This window comes from Myotis yumanensis, unplaced genomic scaffold, assembly GCF_028538775.1.
Source record: "Myotis yumanensis isolate MYYU_CA2020_CCGP unplaced genomic scaffold, mMyoYum1.0.hap1 SCAF_14, whole genome shotgun sequence".
NCBI lineage: Eukaryota > Metazoa > Chordata > Mammalia > Chiroptera > Vespertilionidae > Myotis > Myotis yumanensis.
This window is the reverse complement of record NW_027223765.1, coordinates 3672546-3696676: the sequence shown is the minus strand read 5'-3', so window position 1 is coordinate 3696676 and position 24131 is coordinate 3672546. Positions and strand designations below refer to the sequence as shown.

Genomic DNA, 24131 nt, shown 5'->3' with positions numbered 1-24131 from the left:
AGGGTTGCAGGCTCGATCCCCAGTAGGGGGCGTGCAGGAGGCAGCCGATTAATGATTCTCTCTCATCATTGATGTTTCTCTCTCTCTCTCTCTCTCTCTCTCTCTCTCTCTCTCTCTCCCCCTCCCTCCCTCCCTCCTTTCCTCTTTATCTAAAAATCAATAAAAACATTTTTAAAAAGAATAGTTTGGCCTCTCACAAACCCTGAGCCAGAGAAGACACATGTGAGACTAATTCATGAGTGACTCTCCCCTTCCTCTCCTGGTATCTGTTCTCTGTGCCCGAGGCAGGCGGGGTAGCCCCTCCACGCCATGATTCAATTTCTCTGGTTGTCAAAGGCAATCAAATCTGAGCAAACGGCCCAAAAGACCGAGGGCCTTTAGGTTAAATACAGAATCTGAGCAAGATGAGAGTGAGTTAATTGGCATCTCCATCATCGCTCTCTGATGGACTCCAGCAAGGTCCATTTCTGAAAGGTGAGAACGGTGGTCTTTTTGCTGTTGTTGTTAATCCTCACCCAAGGACATTTTCCATTCATTTTTTTTTTTTAGAGAGAGTGGGAGGGAGGTGGAGAGACAGAGAAACATCGATGTGAGAGAGATGCATCGATGGATTGCCTCCCGCAACCAAGCCAGTCAGGGATCAAGCTTGCAACCAAGGTATGTGCCCTTGAGTGGAATCAAACCTGAGACCCTCCCGTCCACAAGCTGATGCTCTATCCACTGAGCCAAACCGGCCAGGGCAGATGGTTGTCTCTCTTATGCAGCCATTTGAGGAGCTCAAGGTGGATGACTGGGGGTGGGAGAGGACATGTAAGCACCATAGCCTCTTATGTGGCCTCTGACGCGCCTCCAGCACTCCCACAATCAGTGTGGGAAAGTCCAGAGCCGTGGCCAGGTGACAATTAGGTCCAGCAGCTCAAAGATTTCCCAAACTGGAAAACATGTCACCCCTCCTCATATTAACCCCCTCTCTCCGCAGTAGTACAACTGCTTACATGTAGGCAAAGCTTGCATTCTGTCTGAAAGAGTGGGATCCATTGTCCAATCAGAAGGGCCTTGTGCTCTGTAGACTTTCCTCAGCCATGCCTAGGCCTCTCCTGATGTCACAGGTGTCTGTCACATCGGCTTTGCCCTCAGTCTCAGTGGGACATCTGGTCACCTTGCCGTTTGCACAGACACTTCTTCATGGGTGAGACCATGGAAATCGATGACAGAGACCAGTATAGGGGCCCAGGGGACTCCCTGATGCCACCCAAATGTGAGGGAATAGTCAAAGACACAGATGACGTGTCCGTTTCCCACCCTCTCGACTGTGGGCCCTGGACCACACGCATCACAGTTGTCTGGGCGTCTTTTGTACATGCGCATTCCTGGCCCCTCCACTGGGCCACCAAACCAATGTCTCCAGGTCCAAGGGCCAGGAATCGTCATGTTTAACAAGCCCCTGGGAAACGCCTACATATGGCAGAAGTATTGGAGCAGAGGGTATTATTTTTGTTCAATCAAAGGAAAAAGTTTCTCCCGGCAGGATGGCTCGGTTGGTTGGTGTGTCATCCTGTACACCAGAAGGTTGTGGGTTTAATTCCCAGTCAGGGCACATACCTAGGTTGCAGGTCCAATTCCTGGTCAGGGCAAGTATGAGAGGCTCATGATGTTTCACTCTCACATCGATGTTCTCTCTCTCTCTCTCTCTCTCTCTCTTCCTTTCCCTCTCCCTTTTTCCCTCCCCCTCTCCCTTCTTCTCACTCTAAAATCAATTTTTTTTTAAATCCCCAGGTGAGGATTTTAAAAAAGGAAAAAATCTCAAATAATTAGGCCACGCACAAGATGAGGCCAGTGATCCTGTCGTTAGGCGTGACATCAGTTGCCGTGGGACGTGGGCCTGGGGACCAGTGCGGGGCAGCAGGCGGGTGTGTGCTCTGAGCACCTGCCCGCATTCTCCGGGACGACCAGGGGACTGTACGAATGATGCTGACCCTGTAAACACTGAAACGCTATCGGTCCGCAGTTTTGTGGTTTGAGGAATGTATTTCCATCTTGTCCGTCTCTGCCCCCGGCAGGAGCGTGCCCCTGGGCAGGATTCTGTGGCCCCCACTTCATTTTCTCATTCCCGGCATCCTGTTTTCCCTCCCAGCATGAAGTGATTCATAACCAGCAGCGCAGTGTGGGCTGAAAAGGTTATCCCGCTCATTGCAAGGAGCACAGTCTAAAATAGAGTCCAGTGAAGGGCCCCTCTCTTTAGTCTGGAATCTGAGGAAGTTCCGTTTCCGATACCTCTGCTCATGCCTGAGCTTTAAACCCTTGAGAGTAAGTCAGGGTTGTTGGGCCAACAGTCCCCACGTCGGCTTGTGTGGGAGGCAGCTGGTGGCAGAGATGGGGGGACACAGCAGAGGGGCTCCGGAGGTGGACTCACCTCGGGTGGACGTGCTCCAAGATCCCGGGTATCTCCCTGCAGGACGCGTGGGTTCAGACCCAGGTCCACACTCCCGCCCCCGCCCCCACCCCCAGGAGGAAGTGGTGGAGCCCAAGGTCTGCAGTTGCCTCCAGATTCCTTGGTTGAGGAGCAGGAAGTGAGGGGAGCAGAGGGAAGAGGGGTGTCAGGAGACACCAGCAGCATTTTGACGTCTGCTGTGACCACAGGTTACAAACTGGGGGCTCTTGGAGCTGATCTGACTGGAGCCCACAGACCTGTTGGGTGAGAGAGAACCATTGACAGGCTGCCTCCTACACGCCCCCTACTGGGGATGGAGCCCACAACCCGGGCGTGTGCCCTGACCGGGAATCAAACCATGACCTCCTGGTTCATGGGTTGATGCTCAACCACTGAGCTACACTGGCCGGGCAGCAGTTATCTGTCAATGAGAGTCAATATCGCTGCACTTCCACACCTCCCACTGCCCCCCCCTCTTCCCCAGCAGTGATCCAGCAGCTCTCAGAGCACCTCCCTTTGCATCTTGCTCCGGCCCCTAAAAACCTACCTACAACCCGGCCATGTTTTCCGAGCAGCCAAGGCCTGAGAGATTAGTGGCTCGTTCTCAGAACAAGTAAATCATGACTTTATATCCGCTTCTTATATTTATGTTGTTTACCCCTGTGCATGGATTATAAAAGCCACAAATCAGTGCTCTCAGCGGGCGAGACAGTCCCTGCCCGCACAGCATCTGGCTGGGGAGCGGTCCCCTGATCCGAGGACACGGCGTGGGCAGCTGGGTCTGCGATTGATCTCGGAGCGACTTGCGCTTTATTGAGGGGCGGCACCGAGCTCCCAGGTATCTGATTAACCTTCGCGCCGAGATGGCCATCATTTCTGTGCCGCCAGCGGACTCGTCCGTGCCGGGAAGATGGGTGTCAGCTGCTCTGAATCAATAGCCTCCGAAAGGCGCCCCGGCCCAGCCGCGGTTACCTGCAGTGTGTGACCCAAAGGACGCTGTCACTTGTCAGGTCACCTGGTTTAATTCAAAGCACAGGGAGGCCAGGCTGCCTGGACCTGAAAACCAGGACGCAGAGCAGTGGGTGAGGTCAGTGCGACGGTGCTTGTGTGCTGCCCGGAAGAGAGAGTTCCGAGGGGGTGAGAATCCACCATCGCGCAGGACGGCCGGGCAACACAGGTGTTGACGTGGACAGAGGCGGCCGTGAAATAGGCGGGGCCCGGGCGCCAGAAGGGGGCAGGGAGGACGCGTCGCTAGGCTGCCCTGTAATTCTTCATCCCAACCGGAGTGAACCAGCCGGCCCTGTGGACAGACTGGGGCTGCAGAGATGAGCTTGGGTTGTTGGCGCACCAGGCTGCCCAGTAGGGGGCGTGCAGGAGGCAGCAGATCGATGTTTCTCATAGATGTTTCCATCTCTCCCTCTCCCTCAAAAATCATAGGAAGGGAGGGAGGGAAGGGCAAGAGCGAGCAACAGTCTGGGGATTAAGTGATGCTAAGAAGCATTGGTCCCATGATCCATCCAGGACTTTCAGTGCTGCCTCCCACCACAGTTCCGGTCCCGGGGGTGGGGGGTTGGGGGGGGGAGTTCTGGACAGGGAGCCAGTCTGCTGCCTCTAGTTCCCATCGCAGCGTGGGCTGCAGGGCTTGTCCACCCACCATCCAGTTGCTTCCCAGCACCCCCGTCTCAGTGGGAGCCTCCCAGCCACTCCATCTTCCTCATGGGCTTGCGCCTCAATAAAGAACACCCCTGCGCTGCTGTGCAGAGGGTTTCGGACTTCCCAGAGCCTAATAGATTGGGCATGAGGAGGAAATGAGATAATTTATGGGAGGAAGCTAGCTCGGTGTCTCATCCATAATCCCAGTGATTACTTTTGTGGCTTTTTTATGACTCTATTCCTATAAAATCATCCCCAAATGTAAATTATTTGTGGCCAGCCAAATAGTCCACTAGCACAGGAAGGGCAGGCCCCGCAGCATCGAGACCTACGTCATTTATCGGGTTTATTCAGGCCCCGCTCGCCACTGCGCTCGGCTTATCCGTCCGTGTAAGCAGGGCCACCTCACTGCGCCTGTAAGAGAAGCAGGGCCTGCGTGTGGGTGACCCCGGTGCGTGACACGGGGCGGGTGCTCGGTCTGTGCTTAGCATCCTGTACTCACACCCTGTCCTGGAAGCCAGATTAGGAATTCCTGGAAAATTCTACTGCCCCCTGCTGAAGGACGGATGGCCCTTCGAAGGGTGGTACCCACCCCCTCTCCCACCCCCACGCGCCTTGGCGTGACCCTGTGAGGTGAGCAATCTCCCAGCATCCTTGGGGATTCTCTCCGAAGTTCCTGAGAGTTACTCTTCGTCCTTGTGTGATGCCGGGCCTCCGGGGAATTATATGAAAGAGAAGGCAAGAGGTGAAAACAGGTTTTCAAAAGATTTCATATTTCACAGTCAGAAACCTCACTGCGCTCAGCTCAGCTCGGCTCAGATCATCATGTCCCTCAATAAAGTGTATTTTTGGCCATGCCCCATAAACCGCTCAAATAATCCATTAAGGTAGCTGTAGACATCAGCATAGCAAACGATCGGAGCCCGCGTGGCGATTCCCTGGTTGTTAATCTTCCCGGCGCAGGTCAGACTGTCCTGTCCGCGGCATTAGTCACGGCGCCCGTGATGGCCACGGGTGCATGGAGGCTGGGCGTGGGCACCATGAGCTGGACTCTCTCGCCTGGAAGCCCCTTGGGGTCGTCCTCAGATGGGTGCGTTGCCCGGCCATTGAGCGAAGGAAGGCCACGCTGCTTCGCTGGGGGTCTGTCCTGGTGCCAGCAAAGGGGGTCTGTGCACTGACTTTCCCAGGGGTCCTTTCACCAGCAGCGGCCTGAGCATCGGGCCTCATTGCGGGAGCCGTCCCTCTCCTCTCCTCTCCTCTCCTCTCGGCGTCCCCACGAAGCGAGGCAAGTGTCGTCATTGCTTACAGGCCCCCGGTATTGTTGTTTTTAATATACATTTGTGTTGATTTCAGAGAGGAAAGGAGAGAGAGAAACATCGATGATGAGTGAGAATCATGGTTCAGCTGCCTCCTGCATGCCCCTTACCAGGCATGTGCCCTTGACCAGAATCGAACCCAGGACCCTTCAGTCCTCAGGCCGACGCTCTATCCGCTGAGCCAACCAGTGAGGGCTCCAGTATTTCTTTGGAGACTTGCACGCACATTTTTCTCGCACTAAATGTCGCTGGCTCCCTCCCCAACCCCGGCGTGTTTGGGGCAAGTTGCTTTTCTTGGAAAGATCCAGGCACAAATGATTATAAAGTCAGTGTTGACTAACATACAGTTCATTTTCAAAACTTAAAAGACTCTACAGAAATGAGTAAATTTTTTTGGTCAACACCTGTTTTCAAATGGATGGCCGTTCTGGTCCAGGCTCTGCTGGTCACGGGAAGCAGTGGCATCGCAAACGTCAAGCACCATCCCATTCGGTGTCTGTGCGCCCTCGTCACTGGATGCTGCCAGCTCTGTTCCGTAAACTCGGTCTGTCATGGATCCCCATCAGAAAGTCTGGTGGCTAAATTCTCCTGGTGCAAAGCTTAGTCTGGCTTCACGCATTAGGTCAAATCAATTAACCCTGAAAGGGAGTGAAAATGCAGTGCGTTACCCGCTGGTAGCATGTGAGCGTGTGCTGGGGACGCCGTGTGCATGATGGACAAGCAAGACAGGGCTATGTTTAGGAAGAGAACACGGGCAGGTGTGGGGCCCAGGTCCTGGCACCTGGTGACAAAGAATACAGGCGACTTCTGGTGGTGGCGACAGTGCCAGTGCTCGATGACGGTGACAGGCCTCAGGGTGTCCCCGAGTTTCACCGTGAACCTGGAGAGAGCATTCCAGTCCACAGGACGAGGCATCTACAGAAAATCGCCTTATTCTCCTCTTTGCCCACGCCATGTAAATGACCTACCAGGTGGCCACCACACAAAAGGGGCTGCCCGGCCGGCGTGGCTCAATGGCTGAGCATTGACCTATGAACCAGGAGGTCACGGTTCGATTCCCCCCAGTCAGGGCTCATGCCCGGGTTTCGGGCTCGATCCCCAGTGTGAGGTGTGCAAGAGGCAGCCGATCCATGAGTCTCTCTCATCGTTGATGTTTCTGTCTCTCTTTCCCTCTTCCTTCTTCTCTGAAATCAATAAATTATGTTTAAAAAAGGGGGGGAGGGTATGTTTCATAAAACACAGCAGTTGGCCACCTGGATAAAGACCCTGCAGCCTTACGCGTGGCCACAGTCATAAAGCGAAACCCGTGAGCCGTGACGTCACCCACACTGTCTCCTGCGGACAGATCTCTGAGCATCGGAGTGGACGTCGCCTCCTCCAGCCCCGGGGGCGTGGGCATCTTGGTCACCAGGAGGCAGGCGAGTTCTCTCCTCCTTGCCCAGCCCTACAGGTGCTGCGCCTTCTCCGTTCTCCTTTTCTAACAGGTTCTCTGATTCTTCTAGAACTTGCCACTTTTCTCATCCGTTCCGCGGTTCGTCCTCCTCCTGGTCATTTCCATGGCACCCTTTCCTCCGGGTTGAGCGCACACGGTCCTCCGACGCGTGGAGCCAGGCCGCTGCTGGTGCTGACGTGTCTGGGGACGGAGCCACTGGCCCGAAGCGCTGGGCAGTCGAACAGGAGCCCCTGTGCGCCGGCATCCGTGCTGGGAGCGGGAATGGCTTGGTCTCGGGTTCTCACTGAGCAGCCAGCAGCCGTCCTGGGAGCCTCACTCAAGACCACCAGCTCTTCCTGTCGGAAAGGCCCCCCTCCTGAGCCTCGGAAGGAGCCCCTCCTCCTGCGTTTTCCCCAGCAGATCCCCACATCCGCATCCGGAGTAGCAGCAGGAACCCTATCTCCTGCCGGGGTAACGCCTTATGGTTGATGAAGACGTTAAATTCCATGAACTCAGTCTGAACTGCATAGCCGTCCTGGCCTGCCAGACACCATCCCTTCCCAATTACAGACGAGGGCCGGCAGCTCAGAGGGGTCCCACCACCTCTCGGTGGCTCCGCGCCTAATGGGGCCACGTGGTCAAACCTGGAACCAGGTGGTTTTAAGACACCAGAGTCGCAGGCTCATCAGGGCCCGTGCGGGAGGCAACCCGTCAATGGGTCTCTCTCACATGGATGTTTCTTTGTCTCTCTCACCCTCCCTTCCTCTCTCTTTAAAAATCAATGGAAAAATATCCTTGGGTGAGGATTAACAGCAACAACAAAAAGATGTACGGAGTGACAGACATCTGGGTACACACAGAAAAACACGCTCACACATACACAGGCACAGACACACACACAGAAACACACATGCATACCAACACACTCAGAGAAGCACACACACATACACACGCACACCCTAGGCGTCTGTTTTAATTCAAGTAAGGAACATGCTTCTGGAATGAGGAAGTAGTTGATTTTTGTTTCCAATTAACCAACCAGAGCAGAAAGCGACTTCTCTCTCTGCCCCAGCAATGGCCCCCCTAAGGTGGCCTACCCCCAGGCTGGGCGAGACCTGGTGCTTCCCGCAGTCCACCGGGTGCTTCCCACAGTCGCCAGGGGAGACCGGGAGACCAGCACCTGCAGAGGTCGGTCATGGGGAACAACCCTGGGACTCGGAACAAACCAGGCTCCGACCCAGGCCCCCTTCGGTGGAAGGAGCCCCCTGCGGCTCCCCGGTGACCCAGGCCCAGCTGCCCGTGGCTCTGGGTCTTAATCCCTGAAAGCCAGGAAGGAGGTGTTCTCCACAGGCTGGCTGCTCCCTCCCCACTTCTCTGGTCTGAGGAGCGGGCGCCCTGCCCCCTGCCCAGTCTTTCTTGCTGTTTCTCTGCATTTCCCTCTCTTTCCTCTGCTCCCCGTTCCCACCCTCCCTCATCCGCCCTCCTCTGCACAGAGTAGATGAGGCTTCAGACAATTTGGTGTGACTTCAGATTCCTGTCCCCTGGGCCTAACTTCAAAGGCAGGAAAAGTCGTCAACACCTCTCTGAAGAGAAACTAGTTAAAGCTTCTTCCTGCTTCCCTGACCCTCCACTGAGCTCCCTTTCTCTCTGGATCAGCAGCTCCCAATGCAGGAGCAGGCGCCTGCGGCTGGGGTGGGCTCGGAGGCCGAGGGACCTGCACGCCCGCCCCAACAGCAGTTCTTCCCGACAACGGGGTGCTGCCCACCGATTTCACTCTCCTCCTCAGAGTGAAGAACAGGCACAAGACCCGCATGGAGAGCTCTCCTCGTTTCAGCCTCCTTCCTTGGAATCGCATTGACTGTACGCAGCTCAGGCTCTGGGCAGAGCGATACCACAGGGACAACCTCTCCCAGCGGCCGAGCTCACGCCTCACCCGCCACGCCCACCCACGGGGCGGCTGGCAGGGCCCAGGGCTGTTCATCGTGTCCATCCTTAAGGGTTTCGAGAGAAAAGTGCACTTGGAGTTACTGGCCACCCCCAAACCCGCGAGTCAGGAGCGGCCCAGGCTGCCGGAGGGAAGGGGGTGGGGTTGCTGGCTTTTGTTCTGCAAAAAGCTTTATACATCCTTTATGCATCAGGTAGGGGCAGGGTGGCAGGTAACGTCCACCAGGTGGGAAGACCCTCTGCTTAAGCTTCATGTGCTGCTCAGTAACTTCTCCTCAAATCCATAAGCAAACGAAGAAATACAGCTTTAGGATGTGTGGCTCAATGGTTGGGCGTCAACCCGTGAACCAGGAGGTCACGGTTCCATTCCCGGTCAGGGCACAGGCCCTGTAGGGGCGTGCAGGAGGCAGCCAGCCGATCCATGCTTCTCTCTTATCATTGATGTTTCTGTCTCGCTCCCTCCACCTCTCTCTGAAATCAATAAAAACGTATTTTTTAAGAAGAGTCTGAGAATTATTGCCCGTTTCCCGAGATGCAGGCTCCTCCAGCTGAGGAACCTGAAAACCAGTGGACAGCCGCCAGTGGGAGCAGGAGCAGAAAGGAGGGAAGCTGCTCCTTCAGCTTTGATGGCAGCGCCACCTGCTGACCAGACTCGGTCCTTCCCGGGCGGCAGCTGCAGGCGGGGCCCTGGGCTGTCACCTGCATGTGGCCGTGACCATGGAGGCACAGTCTGTGGCACCCCGTCCTTCCCTGGAGGGGCGCAGGCCATTGCTTGTGTATTTTAGGGAAAGCGTCCCTTACTCTGTATCCGTAGACACAGCCAGCTGCCCACCAGCTGCACTCCCTTCACCAGCAAGGCCCTCCGGTGCCTTCCCTATGCACCGTCCGCGCTGGGATTTTACTTCACAGACACGGGCGGGATTCCTTTGGGACCCTTTTGCCCAGTGACTCCCGGGCCGGGCGCCTTGACCCCTCTGAGACACGTGTCCTCATCTGTGAAGTGGGGACGATGACAGTACCTGCTGGTTAAGAATACGTGAAACAATCCTCGTAAAGCACCGAATAGTGTCGGGGCCGTGACGCACAATGCACGCTCAGTGGGTACACCCACCAGTAAATGAAAATCCACATTGCAAAATCGGTGTTCAGCTCGGTCAAGTGGAATTAGGCAACATGCTGCCACAGGGAGACCGTAGATGCATCTAACTGTGGCCAGGAATTGTTCATGGATAGGTGAGGAAATTTTTAAATTCAAAAATGATCCAGGACATGTGTCAAAAGGGAGTGATTCCTAGACTTTTGCTTAGAATCATTCTAAGGTGATTTGCTCTCCACTCCTTTCCTCACTAAAATAAAAAATATCCAGCCCAGCGGCGTGGCTCCGTGGTTGAGCATCAACCTATGAACCAGGAGGTCACGGTTCCATTCCCTGTCAGGGCACATGCCCAGGTTGCAGGCTCGATCCCCAGTTGGGGGCATGCAGGAGGCAGCCGACCAATGATTCTCTCTCATCACCGATGTTTCTATCTCTCCCTCTCCCTTCCTCTGAAATCAAAGAAAATACATTTTTTTAAAAAGAAGTAATACACATATATCACTTTGTCAGTGATATTCATTACAGCATTATTAATAATTTTATACCTATAATAACATTTTCTAAAACGCCTACTAGTTTCAAAATGAGGTTTGGAACCTCTTCATAAACCTAATAGCACATTAAGCAGATTATAAACAATGTAGACAAAGAAAGAAACATACCTACTACTAGATTAAGCAGAGGAATTTCGGAGAGAGTGTATGTGTGTAGCACAGGACCGTGCAAAACAAAATTAGTGAGAAACTCAGAACCAGACAGACAGGGAAATTAATACCAAAATGAAAATAGAGGTTTGAGCCAGATAGTAAGGGAGTGGGTAGGATTTTGTTTTTGTTTGTTTGTTTTGGGGGGAGGGGTGGTCACTTCTTGTACCTTTCCTGTTTAAATCTCCCATGCTAACCATGTGTCACGTGGATAAGAGGGGGAAAGCGCCAGAAACTTCTCATTAAGGACGCGCTTCCTGTGTGCCCTCAGCGGGAGAAACGTTGCCTTCTGCTGAGAGCAGGGTGGGGGGGCGGCGTGCTGGGGGGACAGGACACCTTTCAAAGAAGCAGTTTCAGAGCAGGGCCTCCCCCTGGTCCTGGGAACATCCTCTCTGGGTTCTGTGGTTCAGGGAAGGCTGGTCCCATAACAAATATTTTCACCTTTTCATATTAAAAATGAGCCCAGCTGGCATGGCTCAGTGGTTGAGCATCGACCTATGAACCAAGGGGTCATGGTTTGATTCCTGGTCGGGGCACATGCCTGGGTTGCGGGCTTGATCCCCAGTGTGGGGCCTGCAGAAGGCAGCTGATCATGATTCTCTCTCATCATTGATGTTTCTGTCTCTCTCCCCCTCTCCCTTCCTCCTTGAAGTTAATAAAATTATATTTTTTAAAAATGACCATCTGGCCCGAATCTGAGGTTTGGGGTCACAGTGTGAGAAAAAATAAAGTGCGGCTCTGGAAGCTGCGAGTTTTCTGCATGAGCCCCAGCCTGTGTCCTCTCTCTTGTCTTCACTCTGCAGACCCCACGAGGGTGACGGTGCCCCCCGCCAGCATGGACGTCACCGTCGGGGAAAGCATCGTCCTCACCTGCCAGGTGAGACAGGACCACTCGCTGGACATTGTGTTCACCTGGTCATTCAACGGACACCGGATAGACTTCAACAGAGACGGGGACCACTTCGAGAGGGTCGGAGGGGTAAGTGTCCACCCACACTGTCCGCAGGACCCGCCCGCGGGGCGCTGACTCAGGCAGCTCGGTTCCCTGGAAAAGAAACGCAGTTAGTCTTTTTTTTTTCCTTAATATGTTCTTATTGATTTCAGAAAGGAAGGGAGAGAGGGAGAGAGAGACATCAGTGATGAGAGAGAATCATGGATCGACCGCCTCCTGCAGGCCCCACACTGGGGATCGAGCCTGCAACCCGGGCATGTGTCCTGACCAGGTATCAAACCCTAATCTCCCGGTTCATAGGTCGAGGCTCAACCACTGAGCCACACCAGCTGGGCTCTTCCGTGCACTTTTTAAAACGGAAATCAAGTACCAAATTGTATACTTTTAATTACCTTCAAAGCCATCATGATCCATATAGCAGAGATTAACTATAGATCCCCCAAATTTGCGGCATATTGTCACTTCCAATGAGCTGTTCCCCTTCCGGAGTTGATGGACCGGAGTATTCTGCTTCCCACTTTCTGTAAGTCACGTGCTTCGAACCCCGGTGGCAAATGAGTCCCAGAGAAGCCAGACCCCTGCAGTCTGGTTCCAGGTGTGTTCCGCCCAAGCTGGGGTCCTTATTGCCAGGGCCGCCCCCCTGCTTTTAATAATAATCGGCTGCGGCTCGCATCACTCATGTTCCCATCAGCCAGGGTAAAATCAACCCGTTAGCCGCAGCGTCCTTCATGTGTTAACGACATTTAGAACTAATTGTTCATTAAGAACTAATTGTGGCCGCTCCTTTATCAGCAGGATTCAGCTGGGGACTTGATGATCCGGAACATCCAGCTGAAGCATGCTGGGAAATACGTCTGCACGGTCCAGACCAGTGTGGACCAGCTGTCCGCGGCCGCCGACCTCATCGTCAGAGGTATCGTGGCGGGAGGGGGCTGGCTTTCGGCCTTAAAAGAGTTCCGTGGCATCTTCTCCTGCACAGACTTCTAAAACCTCCTGCAGTTGAGAACGAAAGTCAGAAGCGAAACGCTGTGACTAGGGGCGAGCAGTCTCCATAGATTCTGCTCATCCGTTTCCCACAGGAGAGGGTCGGGGAGGCTGCTTTGTATCAAAGATCACTCCCGGGCCTGGCCACCGGCGGAGGGGACCTAGGGTGCCTTCAGAGGAAGGAGAGCTGGTGGCTTAACATTGCATGCGGGTAGTAACAGGTGGCTCTACTACTTACAGTCAACGTAAAACGTATAAATACGTTTCCCGCATACAATGTGTTAAGGAGGGCTCGAGCTGTGCTGTTTCAGGTTTCATGGGCGCTGACCCCAATGAGTGTTTGAGGCCGGAGCTGGAAGCGTGGCTGATGTGACCTCATCCCCAGCTTCCCCGGGTTCCTCCTCCTCCTCTGAAGTGCACAGTGTGTCCCGTGCACACCCGCTGGCACCTGGGATGTCATTTAGCTGGGAGTTCATGTGCAGGCTGACATTGGTGGGGATTTCGCGGCCTGGCCGCAGCCTACTGGGCGTGAGCTCCCGCTGAGCCACACCAATGGGCTCAGTGTCAAGCCCCACAAACCATTCTGTATGGGAGCAAGTGCATGGACTTTTAAGAAATAAGTTTAAATTAAATGTAGAATCTTTATGAACTGGTGTACGCACCAGCGTGCCCGCTGGTTTTCTAACCCACAGAACATCAAACTAATGTCTTGCCAGCGTCTCCTCGACCTGGACCCCACAGGGGACCTTGGGGGAGGCTTCTTGGGCCAGCAGCCCTGTGGCTGCATGAAAATGAGATCGGGGGCTGTGGGGTGTGCCCGCGGGCGAGCCTCAGCACAGAGCACCGGGTTACTGGAGCCACAGAAAGCTCCTCTCTCTCCAGGCAGCACGTCAGGGGGATGTGAGGGAGTTGCCAGCTTGAACTGTCAAGAGAAGTTAACTATCTGCTTTGGTTCCCCTTTAAATGGCCTTTAAAACCCTCTCAGTAATGGCACAGATGAGGGGCGATAGGGAAAACACTTTCGACCGGGGCGGAGCCACCCACAGCAGAACTTACGGAAACGTGTTTATTTCCACTTTAAAATCACCCAGGCTGGTCTGCTCTCCCCTTGGGGACCAAAGAATTCAGTTGCTGAAAATTTATCCTCTATTTAATTAGGATAATGTTCAGATCAGCAGTTTAAACGCCAATAAATTACACTAATAAAAATTTAAATCAGTGAGACTTGAAGTTCTTAAATGATATTGTATACTTCATTTCACAGAAAATAACATTAAGTGCCAGGAGAAATTTGCCAACACAGCCTAAAAGAAAATCTAGTCTAATCATGGGGCCACCCGATTAGCATCCCCTTTAAGCCACAGCCCCTCGCTCCATCTTCTCCGCTGGGCAGTGCCTTCTGCGAGTCCCCGGGGCGGGCGAGGGCGTCCCTGCCCTGCGGGGGGTTTCGAATGTGACCCCATCCAGCTGTGAGTCTGGCTCAGACGTCATAGGTTAGTGGTCGGCAAACTCATTAGTCAACAGAGCCAGATATCAACAGTACTTCTTCAAAATAGACTCGCCCAGGCTGAAAACCGACTTCTGCGCATGGGCCACGAAGTTTCAATCGCACTGTACGTGCGCCCGCACGTGATATTTTGTGGAAGAGCCACACTCAAGGGGCCAAAAAGCCGCATGTGGCTCGAGAGCCGCAGTTTGCTGACCACGGTCCTAGGTCCCCTATGATCACCTGATTTGCTCTCTCGCCACTGATGGCGGCGGGAAAGGGCGCCCTCCCTGGGAGGGACCAGGGACGCGGGCATCAGGCAGCGCCCCCTCCGCGGGGCCTGCGGCAGAATGTCCCGAGCCCTGACCACGGGAACTTTCTGTGCAGAGGACAGGCATTTGCTCATTGGGTGGTTTTGAAAGAGGGACCCCACTTCCCCACAACAAAGCTGGTCAACATTACGTAAGGCTGTAGCTACATGGGGGGGCGGGCGGGGGAGGCGGGACCCTGAAGGTCCCGGCTTATCTCCAGCGGCCAAGGTCTCCCCGCCCTGCACTTCCGTCTCAGCCGCCAGCTGCGGGCTCAGGTCCCTCCTGTCGGTTCTGTGCACGGAGGGGTTTGGGGACACTTGTCTGCCTCTGGGGCTCTGATTGTAAAGGCATCGAAGGAGCCTCATGGGGGTGGGGGATGGGAAAGCCGGGATGTGAAGGCTGCTGAGAAAAAGATCCTCTCGTCTTCTGGACTTTATCTGGTTAATAAGGTCCCAGGGACGTAGATGGCCCCAGTTCTATGGAGGCGGCATTTGACAGACAGGCTGAAATGTCCCCATGGAACATCAGTCACCCCCAGCGCCCAGATTCCCAGCCCCTCCCTTCAGCGGGCGGAGGGGCCGGTGGTCAGTGACTGTGGAGGAGGAAAGAGACATGGGGGCATCGCATCCTATGCCCTGTGATGGGCACGACTGTCATCATTACATGTCCCTCCCAGTCACCTTCTCACGCCACCTTCTCTCTCGAGGTGGTCGATCGTGCCTTCTGAGCTGGTGAGGGCTGGTCTCCCATGTCTGGGATTTGCACACGGGCAGACAGAGTGCCTGTCAGGGAGGCAGGTTGGGAGTACACTGCACAGGCAGGACCCGAGGCTGCAGGGACAGGGCCCCAGGCTGCAGGGACAGGCCAGGGACAGGACCCCAGGCTGCAGGGACAGGGCCCGAGGCTGCAGGGACAGGGCCCGAGGCTGCAGGGACAGGGCAGGGACAGGGCAGGGACAGGGCCCCAGGCTGCAGGGACAGGGCCCCAGGCTGCAGGGACAGGGCAGGGACAGGGCCCCAGGCTGCAGGGACAGGGCCCCAGGCTGCAGGGACAGGACCCAGGCTGTAGGGACAGGGCAGGGACAGGGAAGGAGGCTGCAGGGACAGGGCCAGAGGCTGCACAGGCAGGGACAGGGCCCCAGGCTGCAGGGACAGGGCCCCAGACTGTAGGGCCAGGGCAGGGACAGGGAAGGAGGCTGCAGGGCCAGGGCCAGAGGCTGCACAGGCAGGGGCAGGGCTGGAGGCTGCACAGGCAGGGCCCCAGGCTGCACCGCCAGCCATGGACTGCCGGCCACGGACTGCAGCCCCAGCTGACAGTGCTCTAGCAAAGGCAGCCTGAGACGAGCTCTGGGCCTTCCAGCTGCGCCCGTGCACACAGGCGTGTGTGTGCTCTTGCTGTAGGGGCAGGTGGGCTTGGACGGGGCAACGCTGCGACCCCATGAGTTTTCCCTGTTGTACTGTGAGCCCTGGAAAGAGCGGCCATATCCCCTTCCTCTAGTTTCGGCCCCGAAGAACGGGGCATCTGGTGGGCGCTCAGTAAGGAACTGGCGCGGGTGGCTGTGGCGGGTGGATAAACGGTGGAGGAGCCGGGCCCCGCTCCGCCACGCGATCCCTTTCCTGGACGTGTGGACACGCTGGGCACCTCTGAGGGACTCCCTCTCCGGCAGGTCCCCCAGGGCCCCCCGAGGCCGTGACCATCGACGAGATCACAGACACCACCGCCCAGCTGTCCTGGAGCCCCGGGCCCGACAACCACAGCCCCGTCACCCTGTACGTCGTTCAAGCCCGGACGCCGTTCTCCGTGGGCTGGCAGGCCGTCAGCACAGGTACCACCAGGCGCCGGGCTGGGATCCCACGGGCCGCCTGACGCTCGGCGTCACCAGCGAAGCACGGCGGTGGCAGAGGCCAAGGGCGTGCAGACACAGCCACGATGGCACAGCCACGATGGCACAGCCGAGATGGCACACTGTGGCCATGTTTCCTAGGTGTCAGCCAACTGTGCTCTCATTTACTTAATATTGTTTCTTTCTTCTTTTTGAATCCTCACCCGAGGATATTTTTTCATTGCTTTTTAGAGAGAGTGGAAGGGAAGGAGGGAAAGACAGACAGAGAGAGAAACACTGATGTGAGAGAGACACATCAATTGGTTGCCTCTCACATGAGCCCTGACCGGGGTCGGGGATGGAACCTGCATCCCAGGTACATGCCCTTGACCCTTGACCCGGAATCAAATGGAGACCCGGCGGTGTGGTTTATTAAAAACACCTGAGCTGGCCATGGCATCGCTGACCTGTCGGAACCTCCAGATTGACCTGTGTTGTTACTTCATTTCGGTTTCATTTGGGGGGATGAACAGACCAGCAGTTACGGCCAGCAACACCCGCTCCCTCGCCCGAGGGCTGGCTGCGAGGCCTGGGTGTCAGAAGGAGAAATGTGGAGCCATGCGCCCAGGGTCCTGCAGTTCAGAGGAATCAGCGTGCTTCCCACAACCTCTTCTTCTTTCCACTTCACTGACCCAGCTTCTAAGGGGTGTCTGTGTGCAGCGCATATCTGACCTGAGCCCCGGGCGGTTCAGGAAGGGAGATGGGAGCTGGCTGGCGTTCGGTGCGGAATTCTGGCCCTGGCCGCTGGCCAGCAGCCCTCCGCACGCCTCTGTCCGCTCCTGTCAGTGGGCGTGGCAGGAGCTGTTTACGAGGCAAAAGAGATGGTTGTGAAACTTGGTTACCAATAGGAAATGCTGCACAGATATGATGAAGAGAGGAGGTGGGAGGCGGGGTGAAGGGGTGCTGAGGATGTTTATACAACACAGCAAGGATTTGTTGAGCATTTACTATGTGCCACATGCTCTGCTAGTTGTTCCTCATGGGTTTTCTCAATATCTGGGATAGATCCTGTTACAGTGGGGCCTTGACTTACGAGTTTAATTCGTTCTGAGACCAAGCTCGTTAAAGAGCTCGTTAAGGAGCTCGTTAACTCAAATAACTCTATCAACTCAATGCAAAAAATCGCCGAGAGACAGCTGGTATCTCAAAAAACTCGTTAGTCCCGACACTCGTAAGTCAAGGCCCCACTGTATTAGCCTTATTTTATGGTGAGGAAACCAAGACCTCAGACCCCCACAGCGCCCTCAGACCCCCCACAGCTCCCTCAGACCCCCACAGCGCCCTCAGACCCCCACACTCCCTCAGACCCCCCACAGCGCCCTCAGACCCCCCCACAGCGCCCTCAGACCCCCCACAGCGCCCTCAGACCCCCCCCACACTCCCTCAGACCCCCCACAGCGCCCTCAGACCCCCCACAGCGCCCTCAGACCCCCACAGCGCCCTCAGACCCCCACAGCGCTCTCAAACCCCCCACACTCCCTCAGACCCCCCACAGCTCCCTCAGACCCCCACAGCGCCCTCAGACCCCCACACTCCCTCAGACCCCCCACAGCGTCCTCAGACCCCCACAGCGCCCTCAGACCCCCCACAGCGCCCTCAGAACCCCCATAGCGCCCTCAGACCCCCACAGCGCCCTCAGAACCCCCACAGCGCCCTCAGACCCCCCACAGCGCCCTCAGACCTCCCACAGCTCCCTCAGACCTCCCACAGCTCCCTCAGAACCCCCACAGCGCCCTCAGAACCCCCACAGCGCCCTCAGACCCCCACAGCGCCCTCAGAACCCCCACAGCGCCCTCAGACCCCCCACAGCGCCCTCAGACCCCCACAGCGCCCTCAGACCCCCCACAGCGCCCTCAGACCCCCACAGCGCCCTCAGAACCCCCATAGCGCCCTCAGACCCCCCACAGCGCCCTCAGACCCCCCACAGCACCCTCAGACCCCCACAGCGCCCTCAGACCCCCCACAGCACCCTCAGACCCCCACAGCCTGAGCACCGTTTGGCGGGGAGGAAGGAGGGGTGCCGCCTGCCCAGCATGGGTGCCCCTGCTGTCTTTCAGTCCCCGACGTCATCGACGGGAGGACGTTCACGGCGACCGTGGTGGGTCTGAACCCGTGGGTGGAATACGAGTTCCGCACGGTGGCAGCCAATGCGATCGGGATCGGAGAGCCCAGCCTGCCCTCGGAGAAGCGGAGGACGGAGGAGGCCCGTGAGTAGCCCCGACACGGTGGCCCCTCGGGGCTCGGCCTCCCTACACCAGCCCTCGGACCCTCTGAGCGCACCCTACCCCACGGTCAGACCTCAGCCAGCAGCCCTGCCGCCCAGCTGCCCGCAGCGGGCTACCACCAGGAGCTGAGTCCCTCCTCACCCGGTCCCCGTGCGGGACGCTGTGCTGAGCCCCTGACGCCAGCTCTTCCTCATCAGCCCCTCTGTCACCAAGACCCCCTGCTGCACACCCCACACTGGGAACTGAACCTGCAAGCCGGGTACGTGCCCTGACCGGGAATTGAACCCTCACCTCCTGGTTCATAGGTCCACGTTTGACCACTGAGCCATGCTGGCCGGGCCAGGAGCTGTCTTTTTAAGGCACATCCCACACTGCAAATGAATCATCTCAGACATCATCAGTGGCAAAGAGGGAGTTGTTCACAGAAGCCTAGTCCCATTTCCTTAGGGCTTAAGCCACCCCAGGAGCTGGGGTCGGGGCACCCACTGATTCCCAGGGCCCAGTCGGCAGTTTCGCCTGCCCCCCCCCCCCCCCACACACACACACACCTCATGTCTGCAGCTTCCGTGACCACAGGGAGGGAGGGACGTGAACTCGTCTGGGTCACTTGTACCTTAACTTCTCTCACACACACAGGGCCTGGTCTGTGGGGGTCCCCGCTGAGATGAGTGCTCCCCCCACCCCCCCCACGCTTGTGGAAGGGATTGCAGGGACCCTAAACAAAGGGGAACTCGGACCCCCACACTTGGACAAAGTCCATCTGATGGGTTTCATTGGCTATAAACCAGTCTCAGTCGCCAGCTACACCCCAGCCAGACACCCCCACACCCTGTCCGCGTCTCTCCTTTGCCTGAGGATGACAGCCAATCCCGTGCCTCCCCTCGGTTTGACTGCAGCCAGCCCTCCCCCATCCCGAGGAGGCTTGCATCATCCCCCTCTTTCACAGAGAAAACGGGGCTCAAAGAGGCGAAGCATGGGAGCCGGGGGCGCCTCTGCCCACACTTCCCTCCACCCCGGCCCACGCTCACCCTCCTCAAGAGCTCGCCCGCCCGCCCTGCCCCAGCAGCCCTCTCCAGACCCCCGGATGCGCCCTCCATCTCCCCCCCGCCCCCCGCACCGTGTGTGCCTCCCCAAGGTTAATAAATGCCTCCACGCCTTGAACCAGCCCTCAGTCCTTCCCCATCCCACTGAGCCCCGGGCTGGGGGAGGGGCCGGCGGGGGAGCCGTGTCACACACGCCTGCACCTGTTGGGAAGCAGGGGACAGGCAGCAGCTTCCTTGTGCGTCTCGCTTCCTTGGGGTGATGCTTGGGCCCCTGGGCACAGGGCCTCTGACCTCAGGAGACAGGTGGGGGCATGAGTTCTTGTTGGCGGGAGTCACCTCGTCAGGCAGCTCCCTAGCCCTTTGCCCCCTGACGTGACCTGTGCCTTGTCCCCTGCACAGTCCCCGAGGTCACCCCAGCCAACGTCAGTGGCGGTGGAGGCAGCAAGTCGGAGCTGGTGATCACCTGGGAGGTGAGTGCACCGCGCGGAGGGGCACGCGGCGGTCTGGCCGCTTATTCTCTCCTCTGCGGACGCCTCGCTGGAAGGCGACACCGCTGTTCAATGGCCAAAGCCCACTGTGTGCAAACCTCCCTCTCGTAGCTCCCGGTGGCGGGACAAGGCGCTTGCCCATAAGCTGTTGCGTTACATTTTTAAAAATATATATTTTTCTTGATTTTGGAGAGGCAGGGAGAGGGAGAGAGAGACAGAAACATCCATGATGAGAGAGAATCATTGATCGGCTGCCCCCTGCACGCCCCACGCTGGGGACTGAGCCCACAACCCCGGCCTGTGCCCTGACCGGGAATCGAACCGTGACCTGGTTCGTGGGTCAATGCTCAACCCCTGAGCCACACGGCCAGGCTGCACGGCAGATTTTTGTGGAGTGCTTTGACCCTGCTCCGTCCTCAGGAATTCCTCAGGCAGACTGACCGCAGGCCTCGATTTCAGACCCTTGACGAAGCCCACAGTCAGTCCGGCGGGAAGAACACAGGCGGGAAGAACACAGGCGGGAGGGCTGGGCGGGTGTGGCAGGCAGATAACTTCGGCATCCGGAGGGGATCCCTGTGAGCCGGAGCCTCCTTCTGACACCCCCCTTCCACCCCCCACCCCCCCAGACGGTGCCCGAGGAGCTGCAGAACGGCCGGGGCTTCGGCTACGTGGTGGCCTTCCGGCCCCATGGCACCGTCATCTGGATGCTGACCGTGCTGGCCTCGGCCGACGCCTGCAGATACGTGTTCAGGAACGAGAGCGTGCGCCCCTTCTCCCCCTTCGAGGTCCGGGTGGGCGTCTACAACAACAAAGGGGAAGGCCCCTTCAGCCCCATCGTGGTGGTGTACTCAGCAGAGGAAGGTACCGCTGCGTGGCCTGGACGGCCGGTCTCCATGCTGGGGGGGAGTGCTGATGGGGGACACGCAGCCCATCGGGCACTGCCCTTCAGTGAAGGCCTGTCCTGATTTGGGGGAAGTGTGATGTGAAAAGTGGGCTGGCTGTCCAGCACCTTCTCTCCCTGCCCCTCCTCCCCACCCTCCTCCCCGTCACTCTGTCACTCTGGGCTCCGGGATGAGGGTGTGGGTCCCGCCCACTACGGGCTCTGCAGCCAGGGCTTCCTGGCACCCCGTCCTCGGTGTCTGGAAGCCGGTCCCCATGCAGCCGATGGGCGACACCTCTTCCCATCTCCTTGCAGAGCCCACCCGGCCGCCCGCCAGCATCTCCGCCAGGAGCCTCTCCGCCACGGATGTTGAGGTGGTCTGGGCCTCCCCCCAGGAGAGGAACCGGGGACGGATACAAGGCTACGAGGTCAGCAGGGACGGGGGCTCGGGTCTGGGAAAGAGACCCCCCTCCAGCGAGCCCCCAGGCCCACTCCCTCGCAGAGGCCTTCGTCCCGGGGCCTGGCTTCTCACGGAGCACCCATGGGGGCGGGGGGGACACTCCTCGCGAGACCGCGGCTCCCAGGAGCACCCCGAGGCGTGTCTCAGGCGCACGCAGGCCCGGGCATCCACCCGATGCTCCGAGAGATGAGCTGGGACTTAGGTTGTCCCTGGGGTCACTGGGGCTCAAGGCAAAGGGAGAGAAAAAGGGAGAAGGGGCCAACGTGGTTGTTCCGATTCGCCATCTCACCGCGAGCTTAGGAGCAGAGGGGCCCGTCCTGCCACGGGGAGTCCCCAGGCACAGAGCGCCCGGTGCTCGGAGCGCCGCTGCGGGTCCTTAGAGAAAACCCGCTCCGTCGTAGGAACCTGTGTTACAGAACACAGTGCCCGGTGCCCTGGCCGGAGGCGCGGTTGGTTGGAGCGCCGTCCACACACCGAAAGGTGGCAGGTTCAAAGCCCAGGCGGGGCGTGTGCAGGAGGTTTCTCTCCCACTTGATGTCCCCCGTCTCCCCCCGCCCCACCCACTTCTCTCTTCAGACATGGGGAACCTTTTCCTGCCAAGGGCCATGTGGACATTTATAACATCATTCGTGGGCCGCACAGAATTATCAACTGAAAACTTAGCGTGCTCTTAGCGTGGTCAAACATGTCATTAACTCACCGCTAACGCCTTGGCAGGGCCAGACCAAATGATTTCACGGGCCTTATAGGGCCCACAGGCCGGACGTTCCCCACCCCTGCTAAATCAATAAATATGTGCTGGGGTGCGGATAAAATAGATATATTCTTATGAAGGAGTTAATGATAAAATATAATTAACCATCACCTGATTGTATTTAACCAGAGGACCATGGAAATATCCCCAATCGGTGATTTCCACGGTCCCCCTTTGTTTATTTCCTCAGGTTAAATACTGGAGGCATGATGACAAGGAGGAAAATGCTAGGAAAATACGAACATTCGGAAATCAGACCTCCACGAAAATCACCAACCTGCAAGGCAGCGCGCTGTACCACTTAGCGGTCAAGGCTTACAATACGGCCGGGACCGGCCCCTCCAGCGCCACCGTCAACGTGACCACCAGGAAGCCCCGTAAGCTCAGAAATGCCTTAGGGATTCCCCAGAGGCACCCACACCCACTCCCCAGCCCGCCTCCAGCGATCGTCCGCACACCCATTGCGTCACTGCGTGGGTTCAGACTCCCTGAGCATTGTGGGAGCCTTCGGTCACCGAGCAGAATTCGGAGGGCGGGAGAGGCGTGCTTCTCTCCTCGCTGAGAAGGCCACTGCGTTTAGCTCTAAATGTTAGGCGACCAACTGAATCTTTTTCCTTTTTCTTTTTTATAGCCTTCCTATCCTCCTCCCTTATTATTTTTGAAATAGTTTTTGTTGATTTCAGAGAGGGAGAGAGATAGAAACATCAATGATGAGAGAGAATCATGGATCGGCTGCCTCTTGCACGCCCCCTACTGGGGATCGAGCCCACAACCCAGGCAAGTGCTCTTGACTGGAAGGGAATCCAGGACCCTGCAGTCCCCAGGCTGATGCTCTGTCCACTGAGCCACACCAGCCAGGGCCCAACTGCCTCTTTTTCCATTTGTGTTGCTGTGTGTCGTCCGGTTTTAGGGACCTTGAAGACACATGTCAGTGCAGCAGCCCATTAAATGCCTCTGCTCTCGAACCCTGAGCAGCCACTGGGGCTGAGCAGTCTGACCGCGTCTACCTTCCTCTCTTCCTAGCGCCCAGCCAAGCCCCCGGGAACGTGGTGTGGAACTCATCCGACTCCAAAATCGTCCTGAACTGGGACCAGGTGAAGGCGCTGGAGAACGAGTCGGATGTGAGAGGCTACAAGGTGGGTGGCGAGTGGGGACGGTCTTGTCCCATGAAGCACTGGGGTCGGGGGGGACTACGTCCCTGACCACATCCCTGACACGCGCTCCCGGACTCTAGGAATCTCTGCCCCTTGTGGTTTGGTCTGAGTTTGGTAAAGAGTCCGTGGCAACCGGGCCGAGCAGGCAGCGCCAGGCGGGGCGGGGTTCCCAGGGAGCTGGGTCCCCAGGCCTCCACGCAGGTCCCGGTCATCCCTGCCAATGGCTCATCAGATGAGCCACCAGCTTAGATTCACACTCACAGGGGAGGAGGGGCCAAGAAGGAGAGCCAGACATACGAGGGGTGGTTGCAAGCTACAGACACTTCCGGAGGGACAGTGACTGCCCCCTGACACCCCTCTTTTCTCTGTAGCTCATAAAGGGGTCCCATGGAGGAAAGGGGGGCGGCCTGGCCTTTCAGAGACCCCATCCAGGTGCTGACGTGCCCCGTCTCCCCAGGACTCACAGCACTAATCACATCACGCCCGCCCCTGCTTTAACCTCTGCCGAGTACGTCCCCAAACCTGCTCCCTCCCTGCCTCCCCAGGTGCTGCTTACACAGTCCTGTGAGCCAGGCCCTCAGTGCAGTCTGTCCTTGTTAGTACAGAAAATATCACCATCGTTAATAAATAATAATACAAGATAAACTGTGTTTCGTGTCCTGTACTCACAACTGTAAACCCACATTTGCCCTGCCCTGTGTTCTCACACACACTTCCTCACTCTTTGTAAACCATGGCCTTGACTCTATAGGCACGTGCACTTATGTTTGTATGTTACACACACACATCAACATTTATAGTCGAGGTTCAATGCTTTCAGCCAAAGACTCTGAATTACACTGCGTGACTGGAGACAAGTGGCTCCAGCTGAAAACCCTCTGGCTAGTATTGTCCCATTTCACAGAGGAGGGAACTGAGGCTCAGAGAGGTCAAGTC

The 24131-nt window shown here is 57.0% G+C and overlaps 1 protein-coding gene across 4 annotated transcripts in view; it reads left to right on the top strand.

Moving 5' to 3' along the window:
- Positions 1-24131, top strand: part of CNTN4 (contactin 4) — a 402844-nt gene that overhangs the window by 377048 nt on the left and 1665 nt on the right. For 3 of the 4 annotated variants that reach the window (XM_070391423.1, XM_070391424.1, XM_070391425.1), the window contains 9 exons: positions 11380-11555; positions 12321-12441; positions 15976-16134; positions 18249-18398; positions 19859-19929; positions 20574-20808; positions 21143-21255; positions 22232-22418; positions 23065-23177. In XM_070391423.1, the coding sequence (XP_070247524.1) occupies positions 11380-11555; positions 12321-12441; positions 15976-16134; positions 18249-18398; positions 19859-19929; positions 20574-20808; positions 21143-21255; positions 22232-22418; positions 23065-23177 (1325 nt within the window). The remainder of the gene's footprint in view (positions 1-11379; positions 11556-12320; positions 12442-15975; positions 16135-18248; positions 18399-19858; positions 19930-20573; positions 20809-21142; positions 21256-22231; positions 22419-23064; positions 23178-24131) is intronic. The other variant, XM_070391426.1, reaches the window with a different exon arrangement.